This window comes from Doryrhamphus excisus, linkage group LG9 (genome assembly GCF_037039965.1).
Source record: "Doryrhamphus excisus strain RoL-2023G ecotype Guam linkage group LG9, RoL_Dexc_Guam_v1.1, whole genome shotgun sequence".
NCBI lineage: Eukaryota > Metazoa > Chordata > Actinopteri > Syngnathiformes > Syngnathidae > Doryrhamphus > Doryrhamphus excisus.
In genome coordinates this window covers 7,345,785-7,365,081 of record NC_136365.1, presented here as the reverse complement: position 1 = coordinate 7,365,081, position 19,297 = coordinate 7,345,785, and the positions used below count along the sequence as shown (strand labels likewise).

The following is a 19,297-nucleotide window of genomic DNA, read 5'->3' as shown; positions in this document are numbered from 1 at the left end:
GGCTATCAGCAGCTACTGTCCGGACTATGCATCCCTGGCTGATTCAATTCAGTGCAAGTCATCAAAGTAAACTCAGGTAATTACAAAAAATGTTAATAGTTAATCATGTGTGTTTTGCAATATTGGCTCATTTGGTTATGTAAGGTACATCAACATACATTGTACGTACAAATAATCCTCAATACTCTGGCAGAGAAGAGAGGAAACCTCAAATAATTCTGGCCACCTGAGAAGGAGGGGGAAGTGATTTAATTAGGGAACACCTGTGAGCATGAAGAGAACAAAGGGCAGAGTCAAAGGAGATTCAGTGTGTGAAGTGAGAGTGGAAAACAAAGGAGACGATCAGAACTAATAGCAGATTATTTTTAAGTCATTCAAGACACTAATCGAAAAAGGAATGAACTCAAGTAAATGTGGAAACTGAAGGAGAAACTGAGACAAGACAAATTATCAGCGGTAAAGAAGAAAGTTTCTTGAAGCAGGTTGGATCTGAGGCTCTGTTGGACCTGCTGTCCGTGGCTGTTTTGTCCCTCCTCTTTTGTCGGCAAAAGCTAAGTCTGGTCTCCTTCCCTTGACTCTCCTGGCTTCCTCCATTTTCCTTTCTCCTCACATTCCCCTTACCTTCTGGTTTCCTCAGCTCCTGGAACATTACAGCTCCCAACCCATACACCTACACTAATCATTGCCCCTTCTTTCATATCGAACTGGACTGAACTGATTGTGAAAGGACTTGTGAACTATTAATGGACATTTATATGGACATTTAATTTATTTTTTGTGAATCCGCTTTTGAGTTTGCAGTAGATTTTGTGAATATGAATTTTTTCATTATGAGAATTTGAGGGATTTTTTTTGTGATTACATTGAATATAAATGATGATTTGAAGGATTTGAAGGATTTTTTGTGATTACATTGAATATAAATGATAATTTGAAGGATTTTTTGTGAATGCATTGAATATAAATGATAATATGAAGAATTTGATTTTTTTTGAAGGAATTAAATGCAAATGATGATTTGAATGTTCTTTTTCTGGATTTGAATATAAATTATATTGACTTTGAGTATCTTTATGTATTTTTTTTTTTATTCACTTCTGTAGCACAGGTTAGGCTAGCCGGATGAATAAATCCAAAGGTTATCTTGTTAATTGACAGGTCAGTTTATCTTTTCCCTGTCTGGCGCCCAACCATTGTTCCTATTTTTAATCGTTGTGATACCTTTGGTAAAAGCCTACGCTACAATACATTTGAAAATAAATAGATGTTTTGCATTTTTGTAGTGGGTAGATCATTGTGACTCGGTCATTTTAAAAGTAGCTCGCATGCTGAAAAAGTGTGAGCACCCCTGGTCTACATCATACATATTCAGAAGGCTCTATAATGGTAAGTGCTCTCATATTACTTTAAGCCCTAAATTTGCATTTTCATTTACCTTCAGATACATTTAAAAATGTTTATTATTATTATTGATAGAAAATGTTATTTGTATTTTTCGCATTTGATTATACTTGAAAATACAGACTTGCGTTATCCTGCTGGTGTAAACAAGCTAGTGTTAGTCCTCGTGTTTGAAAACATATCAATTTATTTGGACATGATAGCAGGTTTCCATCTTGTTTTGAATTATGGTATTGCCGTGAGCCTTTTTGTTTCAATTTGGCTTGCACATTGTGGATTAATGATATGACTAATGATGAACTTGATGTATGTTACAGGATTAGGTGCAGGGAATGTGGAATTGTAAGGGGTGCACAGAAACTGTAGCAAGTAGGTCCAAGCTTTTGCACCACTACAAGTTAAGGCATCCACATTTTGGGCATAGTTCTCGCTATCCATGTACATACCAGCATTGTCCATGCACATTTAAGACGTGGAATGCCTTAATTGTCCACCAAAGTAAAATCCACACCACAGGTGTCACTCACAAAAAAGAATCAATGTTCACTTGTCACATTTGTAGTTGTAGTGATTTAGCATCAGAGAAGGATTATTTTTCTCATATTCAAGAGAATAGAATTCAAGAGAATCACGACTGTACCACTTCAGTCGAAGTTCTTTTCTCAGGTGGACCTCCACTCTGACAACTTGACAAGGCTGTTCCAGAAGAGAGGAGGACAGCTAGGTGAACGGCTCAAAAGAATCACTGCACAAATTGCCAATGTAAGTAATGCAGGGCTCTCGCAATCAAAAATTCTTTCTGCTTTTTTGCGTTTACTTTTCATTTTTGTCCTTTCACTGTTGCATCCTTTTGTATCAACTTAAACTGTTCATCTGTTTCCTTATTTATCTTCATATTTGTCTACCTCCTCTTTCTTTTCTGTTTCTATTTTCTACTTCCTCTTTTTCTAAGTCCCTTCAGTCCTCCTCTCGCATCGAGTACACGGCAAGGCTCTCACAGTCATAGAAAACTTGCATACATAGGAAAAGAAATGTGCAACCATAGGACAGTTTATACCAGGAGATTAAAGCGATATTCTACTTTGCCAGATTAGTCCACTAAATATGTACTCTCCTCCATTCTGATGTGATGAGTGAAGATCTTCAGTTCACAAAACAATGCTTGAGTTTTAGGAGAAAGAGGGTAGCCTCATCCAGTACAATGGCAGTGAATGGTGACCACGGATGAAACGTTAAAAAAAGAACACAAAACAAACACAAAACGTCTCCATCCTGCTTGTGTGGTGTAATCAAGTGTCTGTGAGCCGCAACATTAAAAATTGACCGTGAAAGATGCCGTTTACACCATGTTTTTAGCCTAAATGTCAACTGTAGCCTGTAGCTGGATGTCAAGATGGCGTCGATCTTGCGAGACTTATGCATTTTCATCCATTGAGAGATATACAAAGTCTCACATATTACATATTTAGTGGATTAAACTTACAAAGTGGAGTATCGCTTTAAGGCACATGTGGTGAATTAAGATGCTAATCTAGAAATGTCCTTTCAGTGTGATGATGTAGATGCTGGACGAGAGTGCATCATTAAAGGAGTCTGTCTACATGGGCGAAGATCCAGATAACCTCCTACAGGAATATGTGGTATGTATATGAATCGGTGCTTGTGTTCTTCTTCCGCTCTTCTCTTGTTCCCATTCTTGATCATTGTGTGGAAATTGTTTATTGATTAAAAGAATATAGTATATTCTGTTTTTTAAGTCAATTGTTTTACTGTTTCATAACCAAAAATCATTACAGTGTTTCTTGTTGCTGGTAAATGAACTTACAGGTAGAATAGAAGGTTCTCAAGACTTGTGAAATTCATTAAATATCTGATTGCCTGCCAACAGTCTGATCTGTGCGTGTTGCTGAAAAAGAGTCCTTTATTGTCTCTAAATTTGCCTCCATTCTAACTTTGACCTTACTAGATCGAGTGTCACTATTTTGTTTATCCTTTTCTCGATGGGGCTTGGTGATTAGGTTTGACTTACCTAACTTTTCTTTACTTACTTTTTGTCTGTTTTGCACAGAGCCTGGATCAGAACACAATCAACAAGGCCATTGAAGACACTACAGTTGGTATATATGTTGTCAAAGAACATGCTTCAAGTGATGAAGCAGAGGACATTGGCATTGTTCTTGAAGGCATCAAGGTGTTACAAAACCTTGATAATGTAGCATTAGGTGTTGCTGTTTTATTTGGATTGATGTATGCGCTGAACCTCAGCTATCCTGCTGACCTCCGCTACACTTTTGAGGTAATTCAAAAGATCTGGATGGAACTGGATGGAGGGAAACTTTCCAACAGAGCACTTGCTCTGAAAAACAGGCTCCATCAGTGAACAGGTCAGACTGATTTGACTGCACTTTTTTTTTAATGTTTTGTTTCTCAGTGACAAGTTTATGCAGGATTTATTGCTTTTTGTTTACAAACCTGTTACTGTTATGTTGTATTTGCTCTTGAGGATGCACTGGATGCTCCAGCTCACATTATATTTTTGAATGTACTGTGATAGGTTCAGATTGTTATCTGCTGTGAACCTGGTACTCTGAAAAAAGTTAGATTATTTGTAAGATGAATCCATTGCACTTTATGCAGAATTTACTTTTGATTCATTTTTGTTGTGAATTTACTGTGAAAACAGTTTTTGTGTTTTAATGTGATTTGTATTTTCAATATTTGTGTTTTGAAAGTTGTGGTTTTATGCTGAAGTTACTAGGCAACTGCACTGAGTTTAAAAGATCAATACACTAAATTTTGTCAATACAATCAGTTTTGATTTTTGTATTTGCACACACAATTGTCTACAATGTATTTGCCTGGCTTTAACAAATCAAGTTAAATTTAGAGACCTAACTTGTGTTGTAAGGACATAATAAAATTGCTTTCAAGTTACATAATACATTTAAATTATATTAGCATTAACAAATCAAGTTAGAGTTGCATTTGAAAAACAGGTATATCTGAACATGAGAAAATTACTTTAATATTACTCAATTCGTTGGTGTTAAATCAACTTGATTCTTTTAAATACTCGAACGTAATTGAAATATTTTGATTTAACAAGTAATAATTCATTGAGAAGAAGAATGAAATTTTGTCAGTGTCAGGTTCAAACTCCTGTGACACTTGTAAAAACACTTAAATACAGAAGAGACAGACAACAATATTCAAAGTTTCTCGCAGCAAGGAGAGTGAAACAACATACCCAGTGACATGCCGCTCCACTCTGAGTATGCCATTCCATGCACCTCTCTTTTTATTTTCTTTAGGAGGTCCCTAATACATGGTTGTGCAACTCTCAGGGGAGGGGGAAGCAAGCAGTTGCACAAGCTGTACTTGTTGTTTATGTGTGTGTGTATGTGAGAATAATTACTTTTTGTGCATGTGTTCTTATCTCCGCACATTTTGCATGATGAAACTTCAAGGTTGCTGCTGGCATTTCCAGGCACCTGCAAGATTAGTGGTGTTGGGAGTAGCTGGTCAGCGCCTGGGAATGCTGCTTCAAAACACTCAAGGCTATTGTCTAAGCAAACGGATATAAGGGTGATAACTTAACACTATAATGATTGACTTTACATTTTATTCTAACATTAACTAGCGCTATAATTGTATTTGCATTTTATTCTAACAGTCAGTCATTCACATTCTTATGTGGGACCGATGTACACATTAAAATCAAGTAAATCCAAAGGATTATTTTTTTCAGTGTGGGTTCACTTGAGCAAGGTTGTGGCGGAGATGAACACATGACTTCGGTCGTGTTTTTTTCTTATGTAATGTTAATGTCGTCTGTCTGAGTTGTCATCCCTTGCTTGAACATTTGCTAACTCTGTGTTGTGCGGTACAAAAATAAACCAATGTTTTTTGTCGCGACAGTCCAAACAGCTTTACGTCAAATAATCCCATTACAATAGCTTTAGAGTATATCTTACACTGTCTCACCGCCATGTTGAAGCACTGCTCTGTCGGTCAGTGGAGTAACTTGGCGTGGAGTTTGCTGCAGGATGACTGTGACTGAACTTGAAGTGTCTGAACTTCCACAAAATGTTTCTTGGTCTGTTTTCACTCAATTGTTGTGGACGTCCCTCATTGCTACTGCACTCACCTGAACAGAATTGCTGTCCTGACCCGACACCCTGGAGTGATTGCTGACCATTGCTACAACCAATTAAATCCCCCGTACTACAATTTTTGGTCCTTCGAGCCGGATAGAAGCAACCACTTCAGTCATTATGTTCAGGCCGCAGGAGAGAGAGCCCAGAGGTGTGAACCGCCCACAAAGAGTAAGACAACCGCCATCACATCTTCAGGACTACGAGGTCAGTTACCCTATGAGGTGCCACGTTCCTGGAGATGATGAGCGGGCCACACAAATGTCTTCTCCAGAAATTATTAGATCGATCCAGAGCATGAGAGAAGAAAATGACCAGCTGCGGAGAGATGTCCAACGTCTTTCAGACATGATCCACAGTCTCCCAGCAACCTCCTCAAGGACTCAGACACAGTCCAGACGCCAAATGGAGGAAATATTCACCACACTGGCACTCGCCAGCAAGCCGACGCCATCTAGTGGCCATCAAGGCCCACGTCAGCCACTCATTAATCCACCGGTGAACAACGATGCTCCTTCACCTCCACAAGGCAACCAAAGTGACATTGTTGAGGACCTCAGACAGTGTTTGGAGGAATCAGGATTAGCCAACAAGCACACCGAGTCACAAGTCACGTCTGGCATTTCAACTCCTTGCTCGCAAGACAAATTTGAGATGAGCTACACAAAGGAGTGCCAAGAGCCGCGTCACCACGACGACCAAGACAGCTCACCACCCAGTAAAGCTCACCATCAGTCTAACTATGGCCAACAACCTTGGCCTAAAGTTGCACCGAGGCAGTCTTATGTCAAGCATCACTCAAGCTATGAAGAGGGCGACAACCACTATCATCATCCTCCACGGCATCCAAGTTATCCTTACTACAGCGATGAAGGCCGTCATCCTGCAACGTCCCGTCTACAAAGTAGTCCAAGAGCCTGTCACGAAAGCCGCTACTACGGGCACGAAAGCCCTCTGGATTATAGAGGCCACCTCGATGATTATAACAGCGCTGTTTATGGACATGACAATCGGCAAAGGGAGGAGAGATACCCACCTGACACGCCATATCCTTCTACCACTCCATATGGCCGAATGCCAGCTTTGGACTCTTACCGTGGACCGAAACCAACCATCCCAGACTAAGTCAGAGGATCCTCGTGAATTTGCAAGACTGAAATTAGCCCTGGACAACTTACTCCCATATGATGCTCCAGAGCGCTTCAAGTTCCAAATCCTCATGGATCATCTCAAGTGTGAGGAAGCGTTGCTCATTGCTGACTCCTACAGCAACAGTCCACGCCCGTTTGCGGACACTATGAGGGCGCTCACTGGGATGTATGGTCAACCACAGCAGCTGGCGCTAAAGCGGATTACCATGTTGATGGATGGGCCCAACATCAGGACTGGAGATATTAAGGCCTTTAAGTCATTCACGCTCCAGGTTCGTGCACTTGTCAGAATGCTGCATCAACTTGGAAGCCAAGGTTGGACGGAATTGAGATGTGGTTCACATGTGTCTCGCCTCTTAGCTAAGTTGCCCCACGACCTAAGAGCTAACTTCCACAGATATGTGAACTCCATTCGTAATCCTATTCCAACTCTAATCAATCTGGCAGACTGGCTTGAATATGAGGTACGAGTTCAAGTCAGTGGAGACCAACACAGCAGTACCTCAGCCAGAGAGAGACAAGTCTCATACAAGACTCGACCTCCCGACTACAAGTCACAGAGAACTACTGCTATTCTTCATAGCAGCGAGTCTACCGACCTGCAGGAGAACTCAGATAAAGCGCCAGCTGTTCCAGTGAGGGATGCAACGCCTGATAAGCCAAAGAAATACTGCCCCTTCTGTGACACAGTGCAGCACTATCTGAACCAGTGCAGCAACTTTAAACTACTGTCAGTAGAGCAAAGGATGCATTGGATTAAAGCAAATAATTGATGCTGGAGATGCGGCCGGCAACACCTTGCAGCAAAGTGCAACCTGAAAGTTAAGTGCAAACGATGCGAGAGGAAGCACCTGGAGGTTCTACATGAGGTCAATTCAAGCCAACATGCCTCAGCACCCAGTAAACCCAAAGTACCTGAATCAAGCACTTGTTTAGTGAGTTCCGTGTCAGAGACTTTGTTCATCGATCGGCCAGCCAGTACCCGCCAAGTGTTACTCAAGTTGAGTCGAGTCATCCTCCGGAGCGGCAACAAGGTACTCGAGACCGCAATATTGGATGATGGGTCAGAGCGCACAATACTCCTCAACGATGCTGCTGTTCGTTTGGGCCTTGATGGGAAGGCTGAAGACCTCACACTCCGAACAGTCCGACAAGAAATCTGTACCATCCATGGAGCCACTGTGTCCTTCTCAGTAGCTGCTGCATCTCAGCCAGACAAAAGATTAACAAAGCCTTCACTTCCAGAGAGCTGAATCTAGCTAGTTACACCTATCCAGTCAAAGCGCTACAGGAGAAATATCGCCACCTGAGAGACATTCCACTGCCACCCATCAAGGATGCCCAGCCCAATGCCCAATTGGGTCAGACTATCCTCATCTAATTACACCAGTGGAACCAGTATGTCTAGGCCCACCCGGCGGACCTGCGGCAGTACACACCCAATTCGGATGGACGTTACAAGGCCCTACCAGCCTATTGAACCACCAACTTTCCCCCCAGCAATGTCTGTTCACCGCCTGCAATGCTCCAGAAGAACTCTTCAGGCATGTGGAGAAACTATGGCAACTAGACATCTTACCATACAGAAATTAGTGTCTGATTACTAGATCAAAACAAGATGCAGAAGCAGTCCGCACCCTTGAATTGAAGACCACCAGAGTAATTCCTCAGTTGGCACAAGTCATATTACCTAGATGCTACACTGACCGCTTCACTGATTGCAGTATCAGCAACCGGACCATCCATGTCTTCTGCGATGCATCCGAACGTGCATATGGATCGGTGGCATACCTGCTGACCGACTGCGGTGAAGGACAAGTTCAAGTGGCATTCCTAGCAGCTAGATCCAGAGTCGCGCCAAAGAAATAACTCTCCATACCCCGACTTGAGCTGTGTGGAGCCTTAACCGGTGCACAGTTGGCTTCTGTGTTGATCAAAGAGCTCACAATCAAGATCCAAGCAGTAGTATACTGGACCGATTCCACCACAGTCCTCCACTGGCTCCAGTCAGACTCCTGCATATATAAGGTATTTGTGGGCACTAGAGTTGCAGAGATACAGGATCTGACAGACATCAATGCCTGGCGCTACATTGACTCAGCCACAAACCCAGCAGACGACATTACAAGGGGAAAAACACTAACACAGCTCAGCGGAGTGAGCCGATGGAGTCACGGACCCCCCTTTCTTCTACAACCGTCTGACCAGTGGCATGAATCACCACCCAGTCCAGTCCTGGAAGAAGCGGAGGAACTGAGGAATGCCATGTTTTGTGGCTTGACGGTCAGCTCAACCGATTCAGAAATACCTGACATCATTCAGTTTAGAACATTTCAAGAGCTTCTGGCAACCACGCAGAAGCTGCACGGGGCGGCTGACAACACACGTCCCACTGCTGCTGATTACCATGAAGCAGAGCTGGCCCTCCTCAGGCACACCCAACCAAAGAGTTTCCCAGAAGAAGTATCCCTGCTCAAAATGGGTAAACCCCTCTCATCTAACAGTAGACTGTTAACCCTAGCTCCTGAATATGACCAGTCATCAGGTCTGATACGTGTCGGGGGAAGGCTTAGACGATGTGATAGTCTGAGCCAAAAGGAACTGCATCCCATTTTCCTGCCATCTTCTCACCCAGTGGTCAAGCTTCTAATTCAGCATTATGACAACCAGCTGCACCACCCTGGATCAGAGCGTGTTTTTGCTGAACTTCGCAGGAAATACTGGATACTGAGAGGCAGAGAAGCGGTTAAGAAGCACCAGCATTACTGCGTGGACTGTAGGAAGTGGACAAGCCGCCCACAGGTACCAAGGATGGCCGATATACCCCCCTCCAGTTTGAGATTATGTCGACCTGCCTTCTATGATTATTAAAGTGGGACGACACACAGAGAAGAGGTGGGGCATTTTGTACAAGTGCCTCACTACTCGTGCAGTCCACCTGGATCTCCTACCTAACATGGATACCGATTCCCTTTTATTGTCACTCAGGCGCTTCGTTGCTCGCAGAGGCAAGCCCTATGAACTGCTCTCGGACCAGGGCACCAATTTCAAAGGAGGAAATAAAGAATTGCATGAAGCCTTCAGTGCCCTAGAACCTGCAATCAAGGACCGACTTGCAGCCGAACAGATCCGTTTCAAATTCAACCCACCTAATGCTCCACACTTTGGCGGCTCCTGGGAACGAGAAGTGAGATCTGTTAAGAACGCCCTACGTACCACTTTGGGAGCTCAGACAGTGCCAGAGGAAGTTTTGATGACCGTCTTAATTGAAATAGAAGGAATCCTCAATTCAAGGCCCTTGGGTTATGTATCCTCTGACCTTGCTGACCCTGATCCAGTCACACCCAACTGCTTGTTGATGGGGCGGCCGGACTCATCACTCCCTCAAGTGATCTACCCTGCAACAGAACTGCTGAGTCGGAAAAGGTGGCGTCATTCTCAGATTCTAGCCGATCACTTCTGGAAACATTACATTCAGCACTTCCTTCCCACTTTGCAAGCCCGACAGAAGTGGAAGACGGAGAGTGATGACATTACCATCGGCACAGTCATCCTCATTGTGGATCAGCAAGCCCCAAGAGCCCTCTGGCAAATAGGGACGGTGAAGACTGTCATTCCTGGAGCAGACGGCCGAGTGAGAACAGCTGTAATTCGAGTGAAAGACCGGATGTACACGCAGCCAGTTGTTCGTCTTGTCAAGCTACCAGCCTTACCTCGGGACATTGATGACACCTAATGGTCAAATTTGTTTAACAAATTTGGGGGCGGCTGTACAAAAGACTCCTTGTTATACCCTGTTCTGTTCTGGTTTAATTAGGCTGACATGTGTGTGGGCGTGACTCGGAATTACTTGAACGCACCGCGGTAGCCGCTAGCTTTGTGAGTTGATGTCACTCTGAACTGTTTAGCCCTGGGTGTTGATGTGCCCACACGGACGTCGTGATGGATGATATGTATAGCTGTGTGCGTCTATAAACGTGAGTAAAGTTTATTATCACTCATTTAATGTTAGACGCCGCCAATCTAGTTCGCTATTGTAGTGTTTTTGTGCCATTATGTCCAGCCGTCTGGCTGGTTGCTAACTGCCTGTTAGTTAGCCTCGTTAGCATCGCTACTGTGTTGCGGTTCAGACGTGAGCGCATTGCTAACTAGTATTGTTTTGTGTGCTTGTTCCCACACAGAAACCACACACATGTACACACACACACCATACAAACCATACACGCCACACACACCCACACTACACTCACAAGTCCCATGGGCATCCACCTACCTGTGATGCGACATTTTACAAATAAATAAAGTAGCCATCAAGCTGGATGTGGACGTCCCTCATTGCTACTGCACTCACCTGAACAGAATTGCTGTCCTGACCCGACACCCTGGAGTGATTTCTGACCATTGCTACACCCAATTAAATCCCCCTTACTACTTCTATGAGACAGTTGTGGTTGTTATTTTCAAAAGAGTTTGACAAATGTTGCTGAATTTTATTGTAACGTTAAAACGAATTATCTTTTGTTGTCAAAGTATTATTTTGTGAAGTCGTAGTTGAGAGAAAAGAGAACGCAATTAAATTTTCTAACCTACTTAACCCCTACATGTCTACTGTACCACAAATCAAGCACGACGGCGCCAGTGAGGTGACGCTGGCCCTTTAAGAGACGTTTTGACTGCGCACGTGCGCTCCTTATACGGGATAGAAGCAGCCAGTGGTGACCGATAGTTACCTCTCCAGCTCGCTTCTGCGCGGCACCAAGCAAGGTATAAAACCCTACTGGGGGTGAAACTGTGTTTCCTTTGACTCAGACACACAACTACAGAGCACCGCTCCGGAGTAGGAGGTGGTACCGTTTTTTCTTCACTTTTATTTCTCCGGAAGAGTCATTTCTATTAATGACAAAGGAAAAACGGACAGGATATTCAACAGTATTCAGAACAGAGGTCGGTGAGTTGGAAATGTTGTGTGATTAAAGGGGATTTGCTTATATGTCACAGTTAATTAATTTGTTTTTCCACGTTTGTGTATATATTTTCTATATAATTGTTCCTGGGAAATTTGGTCAACCTTTGTTTCCGAGTGTCATAAATTATATTTAATGCGTTTATAGAAGACTGGCATCATGAATCGGCATGTTACATCACATTTTGCTTTTTGAAGGATGAGTGACATTAATGTTAAAATCTGTAACGTTTTCTTTGTCACTAGTCATTGAAGTGTATTGTGTCTGGTGACAATATCCTCGCTTGCCGTCTGTTCTATTGAGTGGATTATTGTCCAGGTTAAGCTAATGAAATAGTGGATATTTCCGGTATACGCCTTCAAAATAAACCAAACGTTGTCTTCGACTTAATATGCATTTAGAAAGGCGTGAATAGTAGGGCGAAACCCTCGCTGTGTGTAGTTTTTTAAAACGATTTTTCTAAGCACTGTTATATATTGGTCGTTGGTATTGCTCTTTATAGGTAGATACATTGGAAGCTCAAAGGCGTTTCCTTTGTCGTACATAAATGAATGCAGCGCTTGACGCATTTGTGGGTTCTTGCAGAGATGCTGAATGTCTGATTATTACCTCAGTTCAAAGCAAAAAAAAATGTGATCAGAGCACCAATTACTTAAACGACTTAATCACAAATCAACAATTGTTTTGTCTGCCAGTGTGCTGCGTTCTCTTTACAATGCTAAATTTGAAGCACTGCGGCTCCAGTGTTGTTTTGTATTGCTGCGTTGAAAACTGTGTCAGCGTAATGCGATGTTTTGTTTTTATACTTGGTATTATTTTTAAACGATTAGACGAAACGCATCTATATTGTAGCACGTTTTTATTTGGCTGATGATTTGAACAAACTGTTATATGGAATTGCTTGAATGAATGAAGTCATTAGAATAAATGTGACATAACAATTGAACTGGAATGGATGGTAAACAAGTCTAAAATTGGACATATTTGGGTTTGTCACCACAAGGGGCGCTCTAGCTCTGCACCATTCTTGTTTAATAGACTCCTTAAATGTAAACAATGTCTATCAGCACCTGTTTTGTGTTTGCAAAAATGACACGGCAACCTTTCAATGTCGAAGTCCGGCAAGCGAGTCTACATTTACAAGCACTGTCCGTACTTAATTTGCACAATAATGGTAGTAGCGTTTAGATCCAGGAGGAAACATAATGTCATGTTCATGATGTCATGATCACCACATGAAGGTTCTTCATTACATTGTATATTGGGTGCAAAATAATGGGAGATAAAGTCAATATGCATTAATGTGGTGATGGTGTCAATATAGGTACAGGCCAGGTTACAAATGCACAATAAATCTGTCAGAGATACAGTATATTATATAAATGATAGTGTTAAAAGCATATATATATATATATATATATATATGTGTGTGTGTGTGTGTATATATATAATATATATATATATATATATATATATATATATATATATATATATATATACCTCAAGATATAACACAATTGCCTGTGCATTTGATTATTACGTATTTTTTATGAACAGGCAGAGGTCAAGGTGGGATTTTTACAAAATTGAATATTGTTACATAATTCAATTTAAAAGACTTGGATGCACCAGTTTAAAGTACATATAGCAAGATGAGGTATATTATTGAAGCACACTGTTTGCAGGCCACATCTGGCCTCTGTAGGACTTTGTAGGAGTTTGAGATGAGATGATGCAGATGTGGCTCATGGAGTCTGCATGTGCAAAAAAAACCAACAACTTTTCTTTAGGTTATTTTAATGCGTGATTCAAATAAGTACTTTTTTTCTTGATCCAGTCATTTTATCTGCTTTTTATTTGCTGGTAATTGTAATGCAAATTGTGTTTTTCTGTTTAATGTTCATAACAGAATCAAGGTGGTTAAATAACTGTCCTTTAATCGAATGACTCACGGAGAAAAGAGAAAACAGGTGGCATACAGTCTATGCCCACATAGGTCATTGTGTTGTTTGGTCATCCTGATGTTCCTGTTGCTTTTTATTGCAACATTTTGTACCTTTCAATGGATTTCCCTAGTACTTGCCTTCATGGAACGATGGAGAAAATGGGTATGATGTTTAGCCGTGGTGAAAATGTTTGTCAGTCTACTTTGCTGTAAGGCAGAAAACAATTACACAGCTATAAAATATCAATCATGCCAGATATAATATGAATTAGATTGCAAAGTTTTAAGAAGTTTCTGTCACAGAAGATGTTCTGTAATAACATGTAATCTGTAACAAAACCAGAATAGTGATTGGATTATCCTTCAAGTAAATAATCAACAAGTTATTTTTCTCTCCCATGTTTGCTTTTGCCCTTGACATGGTCTTGGTGTCATCGCACTCTGTGTCCCATCCAATCAGCTTTATCTCAGGGAGTGGGGTGACAAAGGGAGCTGCATTAGTATAAACCTTCATTATGAAATAATTATCCTCAAGAAATGTGCTTTTATATGCCTCAAATATAGGTCGGTTGGACATTCCCAGGGAAAGATATTTTAGGTGTATTAGTCAAATAAATCCACTGATGAAACCATCCTGTTTCGAAGTTAGATGAGTGATGGTTTCACATTTACATCATTATGGGAGTACTTTACATTTTTAGCTATTAACAAGGTAAAAGAATGTGACACTAATGGGTTGCAGACTACTTTGGCACTATGTGCAGGCTGTACTTTTACTCTTGTCTCCCCCTTTGTTGAACTGTCATTTGACCTTTGGACACTGAACTTGAAAGATGTTGAAATTTGCGGCGGTTGATTGCTTTCCTCACTCATTCACTGTCTGGCCATCACAACTGTAAGGCTTACAGGTATAGAATTTAATAGGTGAACCTGTTATTTACGCTTTTAATAAGTGTTTTTCTAAGGTAGGTGTTTTCTTTCCCCATTTTGACTCACTTCTTCTGATTTTTTGATGTACTTGATAGTATCCAATCTGGTCCTGTGTAATGACGGGAGCTTCAACTGCTATCTCTGCTTGTTTTTGTGCATTTGCAGTGAGGAGCTGAAGCGTGCTCAGTGAGCTCGGAAAGACAGCGTCATGGCGGTCTCCACTCAACTGGGCTTACTGCTTTGGAAGAACTTCACTTACCGAAGAAGACAGACTGTAAGTGGGAGTAACGTGGTCGGCAGTGTGTTTGTTTAGATTTTACACACTTAACAATACATATGCTGTAATCCTCAACTGTCTCAGTTGACCACTAGGTCTGATGGTGCTTTTGTTTGAACGAATTATTGTGGATATTATTGTCTATAGTAATATATTTATTTGATTTTCACCACCTGCTATACTTTTAAATATAATTTTCATGATATTCGATGATATTTTCTTACTATGCAACACACAAACGATATGAGTAGCATTACAGATGATATTGTTGTGAGTCATTCAGCAATGTGATCACACAGTTTGTCTCCATTATCCAGTTAACATCTTGAGCAGCCTGTTGTCCACTTACTCAAAGTTATCTCAATCAAATTCAGCTCTCGGCCCAAGCAACAGAGCCACCCTCTTGTTTAAACAAGAGATCTGTTTTGCATACAATGAAGTCCTTTATCCCTCCATCAAGAAGGAACCTTTCCCCAAAGTGACGGCACAATTGCTGCTTCATTTTCAGCCCAGTTGAGTCCAACAAAGAGGTACAGTGTGCTGCCATAGCGAATGTCTTTATTCTCCCCCCACCAACGCGTTTGGTGCATGTCTGCCATGCTGGTTCAGACTTAGAAAAGCCATATGGAACAGATGGGCAGAAGTCTATTCTGAACCCTGCAGACTTCTCTCGTTGTCTCCCCCTATTAACCCATATACTGTACTACTCAGTCTCATGCGAGGATTACTCCTGACAGACCCCCTCTGCGAGCACACATACACTTGTTTTGATGTCTAAAGCACTTAAGATGACCTAAGTTGAACCAAAAAAAAAGCCCCAACAAAACAATTGGCACAAATCGCTACTGTGAATTTCTTGTCTCATCCCTATTTTTTGGTTTCTTTTCCTAGATTCAGCTGCTGATTGAAATAATCTGGCCTCTATTCATCTTCTTCATCCTCATCTCGGTTCGGATGCACTATCCACCCTACGAGCAGCATGAATGTAAGATGATATACAGTACTACAAAAAATGGAAAATAGATATTAGTAAAAATTGTAAAGCATTGAATGCACTAACTAATGCAAGTTGTAATTTTAATGTCATTTGTATGTAATTTGTACTGTTTATTGTTCATGTTTCAAGTTTTCTGTGTAAAAGGTAAAGTTTAGAAAAAGTTTGCTTAGTTTTTGGGTAAAGCAACATGTGAGTCACCGTTTGCATGCTATCTCAGAGGGATCTTTTGGATTTGTCAATATTTGCTTGGACCACTGGGACACATGGTGGGATTTACAGGGAAATCCAATCATCATCTTGCATCATTTACAGCTTTGTCTTCATCTCAACTCAATAGAATTACAGCTTTTTGAATTGTATTTGCTTTTTAATGTACTACTATTTTATGGTGATCAAACTTTTAACAAGTATTTAACCCATGGGATCCAAGTTACATCAATGGACATGAGCATTGGACACACACATGAGAAAGTATCATTGAAGAAAAAGTTTATTTCCAATTCAAGAAGTAGTTCAGCAACTTGCCCTTGCCTCGGTCGTCAGTAGCTCAGTAAACTGCAGCAGTAGCAATAAAGTCGGCTGATAAGTGGCCATTAAATCGTAAAGTCAAGACCATGTATGTAAGATAACGCACAACATAACAATCTGAATTTTGTATACATCTCCAGTTCATCAGAAATATTTCATAATTTTGCTTTCCAATGTGTAGTATTGTTTTCAAGGACAAAAGACACAAAGGTCTTTGTACTACTATTGAAAAGGCTGAGGGGATTAATTGCATCCAGTGCAAAAAATCATTTTAAGGATTTAGGTTTTCCTCCTCACTGAGTATGTGTGCATGATTAAATGATTTAGCAGTATCTTATCTCAGTATCAGTATCTTTTAAACTGGACTTATGCATTTCTTCCTTGCCTTGATGGTGAAACTAATACCTACAAAAATTATAATGACGTTTTATGCTATACTTCTCAGGCCATTTCCCAAACAAGGCCATGCCTTCAGCCGGGACTCTGCCCTGGGTACAAGGAATTATCTGTAACGCCAACAACCCCTGCTTCCGGAACCCAACCCCTGGCGAGACTCCTGGGGTAGTGGGCAACTTTAATGATTCGATGTAAGTGATGAATATGACCTTCTTTCACATTCACAGTAGCTCAATCTTTGTTTTTTGTGTAATTATATGAAATAGCTATTCTATTTACAAATTTAAAAAGTAGTCACAATGAGTTTTGATTGATATTTTCAGAAAGGCATTAATTTAACAATATATTTATTACTGTGTTTTGTAGTTTGCTGAAAGTTGTGTGGTCTCACTGGGATTGCATGTGTGCTATGTTGTGTTTTCAGACTCTCCCGACTGTTTATTGATGCTAAGAAGATCCTGTTGTACACCCAGAATGACAGGAGCTATGAGGGTTACCGTGGACTGCTGAGGGCCCTTCACAAGATGCAAAAGAACACTGCCCGTAAGAACACCTTTATTTGTTTTGCATTATGCCTACATTTTAAATATCCACATTTCTGTTGAATTTACTGTACCAGTGTACCATGTACCAGTCAACACAAAAAGAACAGCTTATTTTTCGAGATATTCAATCCCTTTTTGAAAACAAACATGTTGGATTCTGACTTGCTTGATGTATTCCATTTAGTTCCATAAAAGGCACACTTAGATGTTAAATTATTGCTAAGCAATCGATTTGAAACGAGTTGTAAAGGTCAGCAGCTTATACAAGCAAGTCTCCAGCGTACTAAGTGTGTTTCTTATCGCTGTCTGACAGCCAGGCGGGCCCCTGTCTCCCAGAAGTCACTGGGTGTTGCATTTCCTTTCCTGTCTTATTGTGTGCCAGAAGAGGTGCAAGGCAGCCATCATGCATATATACCACCCTGAAAATGATTGTGTAATCGCTACACAAATCTGCAAATTGTCTGAACTGGAATGTTGCCACTTCCTGGCTCAGAGGGCACACGTTGGGGCTTAGTTGACACACACTATTCAAGCATTTTGAATTTTTGGGCAACATTTTCGAAGAGAGTGAGAAAAAGATCCATTGCCATGACCTTGGCTGCAGAGAAAGGTTGTGTTTCTAAAATAACGTCTTGTTGATGGGCAGACTTGGTGTCCACAGTTTCAAATGTAGCAATGAGTACCCTTTTGACTCTGCAGAAATGTAAACCAATTGAGTACTTTGCTGAAAGAAAGGAGAAAAGAACCCATTGTAGGTATGTAGGAATCATACAATGAGGCAACATAATTGTCTTCAATAAATCACACTACAAATCCAATGTAAACCAAAAGAGGCTAGATAATTTTAAAACACATAATACACCTCCAATACACATATGATCAATTAGTTCCCATTAATAAATTACTGTACTGTACTAAGCTTATTTGTACATGAGACCCTGATGCGGAACATAGTCCACAGTCCATCAGCTGTTATGCAACTAAACATAGCAAGAAAGGTTCTTGCTGTATTTTGCAAACCCATCTGTTCTTTTTGTCCAGAGGTACAGGACATTATTATGCAACCGCCTCGTAAGGCAGCACAGACCCTCAAAAAGGCAATAATTGTATATTATCTGCAGTAGAAAATCTTATTTAGTTAGAAAGAATTGCCTGTGCCTTCGAAACAAGATTTGCCTGTGCCTTTTGTTTATTGTGTTTATATTGTGTTTTCCTGTCCATGTTAACACTGTTAATGGTGTTAACAGTGTACCATAGATATGACCTAATCTATAGACATTCTAACTGGAAGCCTTACATTGTATGTGCTTTTAATCACTTACTCAATCAATTACTAAATGCGCAGTGTACAGTGATCTTTCACCAGAATGAAGGAATGCATTCATCTGGGAAATAGGAGATGTTTTAATGCTGGAAAATGCACACGCAGCTCTACTGCAGAATGACGCTATCGGAATTAGAGCATAGATCACAGAGATAAGAGGGGAAGCACTCACGTGTCTGCTAACAATTGAGCAGCTGATGGGATTTATATAGAAAATAAATGCAGAGTGGGAATGGCCATATTTTGCACATAACCGCAAGGCCTCCAAGGCTTCGCAGTCTTTGCCGACCTTCAAGGCAGTGCAAAGTTTGAGCTGTCTCATTTCCAGAACAGGCTTCTTTTAGCTTCTGGCAGGAGCACAACTCGTTAGGTTGAGTTCAAGCATAAACTAGTGGAAGTGATGTCAGGGTTGTGTAGCAACCCACTGTTTGCTCCACTTTTTGTGCTTGTTTGTTGGCTTGTAAAATTGGGAGTCTGTGGTTCACAATAATGGCAGCCTGTTTATGGACCAGTTTGGGTTGTGATGAGACTGGTTGCTAAAGGTTGAGAACTTTTGAACAAAAAAAGGCACTAGCAAAAAAAAAAGGCAATTCAATCAGCAAGCTTGAATTGGACTCAGGAAAAACTCTCCGATCCTGATAACAAAAGAATTTCAACCACTTAGTCAGTAAATGAGGGCACACTT

The 19,297-nt window shown here is 41.0% G+C and overlaps 1 protein-coding gene and 1 long non-coding RNA gene across 2 annotated transcripts in view; both read left to right on the top strand.

Annotated features, from left to right (window-relative positions):
- Positions 1–950: 950 nt before the first annotated feature.
- Positions 951–4,149, top strand: LOC131126011 (uncharacterized). Its single transcript, XR_013628196.1, has 3 exons — positions 951–2,163; positions 2,951–3,041; positions 3,470–4,149. It is a non-coding gene; the product is annotated as an uncharacterized LOC131126011 (long non-coding RNA).
- A 7,318-nt stretch (positions 4,150–11,467) lies between these two features.
- LOC131125100 (phospholipid-transporting ATPase ABCA1-like) overlaps positions 11,468–19,297 on the top strand; it is a 29,639-nt gene continuing 21,809 nt past the window's right edge. Inside the window, exons 1-5 of the mRNA XM_058066285.2 lie at positions 11,468–11,654; positions 14,711–14,819; positions 15,714–15,807; positions 16,793–16,934; positions 17,168–17,286. Of these exons, the coding sequence (XP_057922268.2) occupies positions 14,754–14,819; positions 15,714–15,807; positions 16,793–16,934; positions 17,168–17,286 (421 nt within the window). The 5' untranslated portion in view covers positions 11,468–11,654; positions 14,711–14,753. The remainder of the gene's footprint in view (positions 11,655–14,710; positions 14,820–15,713; positions 15,808–16,792; positions 16,935–17,167; positions 17,287–19,297) is intronic.